General features: G+C 45.2%; 1 protein-coding gene across 1 annotated transcript; it reads left to right on the top strand.

The window, feature by feature from the left end:
- Positions 1-275: 275 nt before the first annotated feature.
- Positions 276-3,555, top strand: LOC123127879 (probable WRKY transcription factor 12). The gene is made up of 4 exons (XM_044547731.1): positions 276-741; positions 838-911; positions 1,039-1,209; positions 3,122-3,555. Exons 1-4 carry the CDS (start codon positions 442-444, stop codon positions 3,285-3,287), a joined length of 711 nt encoding a protein of 236 aa, XP_044403666.1. The 5' UTR covers positions 276-441; the 3' UTR covers positions 3,288-3,555.
- Positions 3,556-3,894: the final 339 nt, after the last annotated feature.

Below are 3,894 nucleotides of genomic sequence, written 5' to 3'. Positions count from 1 at the left end.
CCTGGCCTATGTGACAAAACAAAATATAAAGGCATGCGGTAGCTAGAATGCTACTGTTTTACGTAAGAAAAATAATAATAAAAGGCATCTGTGTATTGAGCTAGAAAGTCATACCCGACATCTAGCTAAGAGGTGGTGAATTAGCAGCCAGTAGCTAGCTATCAAGAAGGCAAACAGCTGCTACTGAAGTAAGTACTGTACCCACGACACAACTTGAGCCAAAAAGGCCCTTTAAAAGGGGGCAGCTTAGACCAGCGCCCAGAGCACCATAGCCCACCACTTCAAACCTAGAGACATCAACCCTATCAGAATTTGACACGAAAAAATAAGAGAGAGAGAGGTCTCTCAGGAGAGAGAGAGAGAGAGAGAGAGATTGACAAGTCTATCTCAAGAATTCTGTGCCCCCAAGAACCACCTTGTGTTCAGTACGCCACGATCTACATGCATATATGCATGGATCAAGGGAGCCAATTGGGGATGGCTTACTGTCTTCCTAACCTCAGTGTGCCAGATCACTACTACACCACACCTGTTCCTCTTTCTCCACTTCAACTACCCTTCCATCCCAAGCCTCTCCAGATGCCATTCGACCAGGAAGAAGCCTTGATGCTCTCTTCTGACCATTGTGGGCTATACCCGCTGCCGGCGCTTCCGCTCGGCAGCGGCCACTCCGCCGGCGCGCCTGCCATCGTCTGCGAGAAGCCCACGGTCGGTTTCATGCCTAATATTGGGGCTGAGGAGGTATGCTCTTTGCTAGCTTCATAATCATATATAGAGAATTACAAAGATGATCAATTACATATTGATGCCTTTAATTTGATGTCTCTTCCTGATCAGGTGGGCACGTCGGTGACGGCAAGAGTTGGCTATGAGGGTGCCACTGCCTGTAATGGTTATTCTAGTAATACATGGTATGTGAGTCAGTGAGCGAGAGCATGTTACGGGATGCGTTTGTACCTAGCTAATGTTGCTATGTTCATGAGATTTAACTGCATGTTTAGCGTTTGATGCCATTGTGGTGTGCGTGTGAGCGTACAGGTGGAGGGGCTCGACGATGTTGGCGGGGGAGAAGGGGAAGATGAAGGTGAGGAGGAAGATGAGGGAGCCGAGGTTTTGCTTCCAGACCAGAAGCGACGTGGATGTACTTGACGATGGCTACAAGTGGAGGAAATACGGGCAGAAGGTTGTCAAGAACAGTCTGCATCCCAGGTACTTCGGTTCTATAAGCAATTAAGAACCCTAACCTATTTCCATTTTTACCTGTTATCTATGAACTCCTCAAGAACTTTGCCCGTGTCTCTGCTATTTTCTACGAACTCCTCATGACCTTTGCCCGTCTCTGCTAGGATCGAGTACAAGCTCGTACAGATTGTTTGAAAGGGTCAGTTTTATGTGGTAGTGGTAGGTTAATCTTTTGCCTTGAGAGCTAGCAGCTTCAGAAGTAACTAGGTTAGAGAGATATCGATCTATTTGCTTCAGTTAATGATCTATTTGCTTCAATTAAATTGTGGCTAGCAGATCCAGGGGGGACCTGATTTGAGATTAATTAGCCTGCAACAATACCGCAGTACGTAGTACGTGCAAGCTGTTTTTATGGGTACATATCTGAGAATACTTAATAGCCTGATGTACTCTGAGCGCAAAGTAATATACATGAAACACGCTCTCAACATAGAATAAAGAAAGTTCTCTTTTTTTTAACACGGTACAGATGCAAGCGTTCATACATACACTCATACACTCATCGCCATGAACGCACAGACGCACACCCTATCCCAATGAGCACCTTCGAGAAACCGAGATGACATATCATCTTGAGATTTACGAAGTCACCTTAGGCGCCTCGTCGTCGACGGAAACGTCCCCTCCTATTAAAAGTGCTTCGCCGGAAATCTTGAAATAAATCCAGGAATAATGCGAGCATCAGGACTTGAACGCTTGCAGGCTGGGGATACCACTGTTCCTCTAACAATCCAACCACAAGTTGATTCGTTAAAGGAAGTTCTCTTAATTTGTGGTTTTGAGGTATACTTCATAAGAAAAGAATGCTTTCATTGGATACACAGGCGCTTAACTAGTCCATACATATAGTTCAGTTGTTTCGAATCATCTGGGTCTCGATCGTGTGCTTCTTCAGATAAATACAGAAGGCCTAAGAGAGTTCTCTTCTATTATCTGAAAAAAAGAATCTTCCAAACCATCTACCGGTGCTAATTTATTCTTATCAGACTAGTAGAACGGGTGAACTAAGGAGTACTTATTGTCACACAGTAAAGTTTCTAAAAGAACAGCAGGGGCGTGTGGAAAGGCAGTGGCATTATGACAGAGGAGATTGTAGAAGGGATATCATCTTCCACACGAACAAATATATGGCTGAGAAGTAGCATGCGATAAAGCTGCACGGATCACTAGCGGTGGTATATATAGTTTAGGCACCTCTACCTAGCTATATATATATATATGCATATATACCGAAAAAAGCTCTCGTGTATATATATGCATATACACGAGACAAAATGAGATACTTCATTGTATCTATGTTTAAAGTTAGTTTTCAACTAGTGTGTCCCATTCATTAAACATATTTGGTTCATGGAGTACTAACTGTTATCTATATATGCATCTAGAAATTTTATATTCTTTTCCAAATTACAACGCATTATTTTTCCACGTTTTATATTGATTTCATAGTTGTTATCCTTTGATCAATGTAGCAAAAGAAGAATAGAAAAAAAAATCGTGATAGGGCAAATACTACTAGGATATAGTAGACGCCCATGCATGCATTGCCTCCTGCATATATGCGTCAGGACAAATGGAACGGACATTTTAAGATGATTGTGCTTCTTCAAAGAGTCTGAGACTTCAGACGACAGCTAGCTAGGTCAGTCAGTGCGCCATATATAGGTCTGGCAGCTTGGTTTTCAGCAAACTGTGTACTGGCTAATGATTTGTCTGCTCTGCTGAAGAATAGATATATTCTGATCTCCTTTAGAAGTGGTTCTGGAGTAGTAGTAGTAGTACTACCTAAAGCGGGGCACATATACCCCATAGTGTAAACATCATAGTAAAAAAACACATCATGCATACTGTAAACATTTTGTTGGCCATGGCCATGCAGGAGCTACTTCAGGTGCACGCACAGCAACTGCCGCGTGAAGAAGCGCGTGGAGCGGCTGTCGACGGACTGCCGCATGGTGATCACCACGTACGAGGGCCGCCACACGCACCCCCCCTGCGACGACAATTCCTCCTCCTCCGGCGACAACACCACCACCTGCTTCTGATCACCCGCTCCGATCCGTCCATCGTAGCCATGCAAGTGCTCGATCGATCGAGCGAGCGAGCAAAGTGCATCCACCGATCCACTTTTTGATCGATCGATCCGCTCCTTATATTTTGAAGGGTGAACGATGAGACGGCTCCTTATACTTGTACGATCGATGTACTGCAGATATATGTTCACTCGATCTATGCACGTACCAGTACTGCATGTGCATGCATGCATGCATTTCTTTCCCGTAGGCAATAGAGATACTAGTACTGTACTTTCTATGTACGAGTATCTGTGCATGTGATGGACTTAGCTACACTAACGCGTGGTAGCAGCAGCAGCGCGCAGCAACTACTCAAACCGGTGCCCACTGTGCATGCGCAGGTGATCTGGCCGGGCGTATGCATGCATGCGCTAATGTACACTGCGCAGACGGCCGGGCCTGACACAACATGTACCCGCGAAGGAGTTACAGAGACGACGGTGTGCACATCAGGCATGCATGCTAATGATTGCGCAACGTGCCACAGCTGTGGCGCCGAAACGAACACGGGCTCCCGACCAAAAACGCCATTAATTCCGGCGTTGTATCCTCAGGCTCATCAGGATGAGATTCAGAG

The sequence above is a fragment of the Triticum aestivum genome, chromosome 6A, assembly GCF_018294505.1.
Source record: "Triticum aestivum cultivar Chinese Spring chromosome 6A, IWGSC CS RefSeq v2.1, whole genome shotgun sequence".
In the NCBI taxonomy this organism is placed as follows: domain Eukaryota; kingdom Viridiplantae; phylum Streptophyta; class Magnoliopsida; order Poales; family Poaceae; genus Triticum; species Triticum aestivum.
The sequence above is the reverse complement of the archived record's forward strand: the minus strand, read 5'-3'. Positions and strand labels throughout refer to the sequence as shown.

Bases quoted from the DNA above. Each gene is read 5' to 3' on its own strand.
- LOC123127879 (XM_044547731.1), top strand. From the start codon at position 442: ATGCATATATGCATGGATCAAGGGAGCCAATTGGGGATGGCTTACTGT. The intron at 742-837 runs GTATGCTCTTTG...CTTCCTGATCAG, and splicing joins CTAATATTGGGGCTGAGGAG to GTGGGCACGTCGGTGACGGC. The intron at 1,210-3,121 runs GTACTTCGGTTC...ATGGCCATGCAG, and splicing joins AAGAACAGTCTGCATCCCAG to GAGCTACTTCAGGTGCACGC.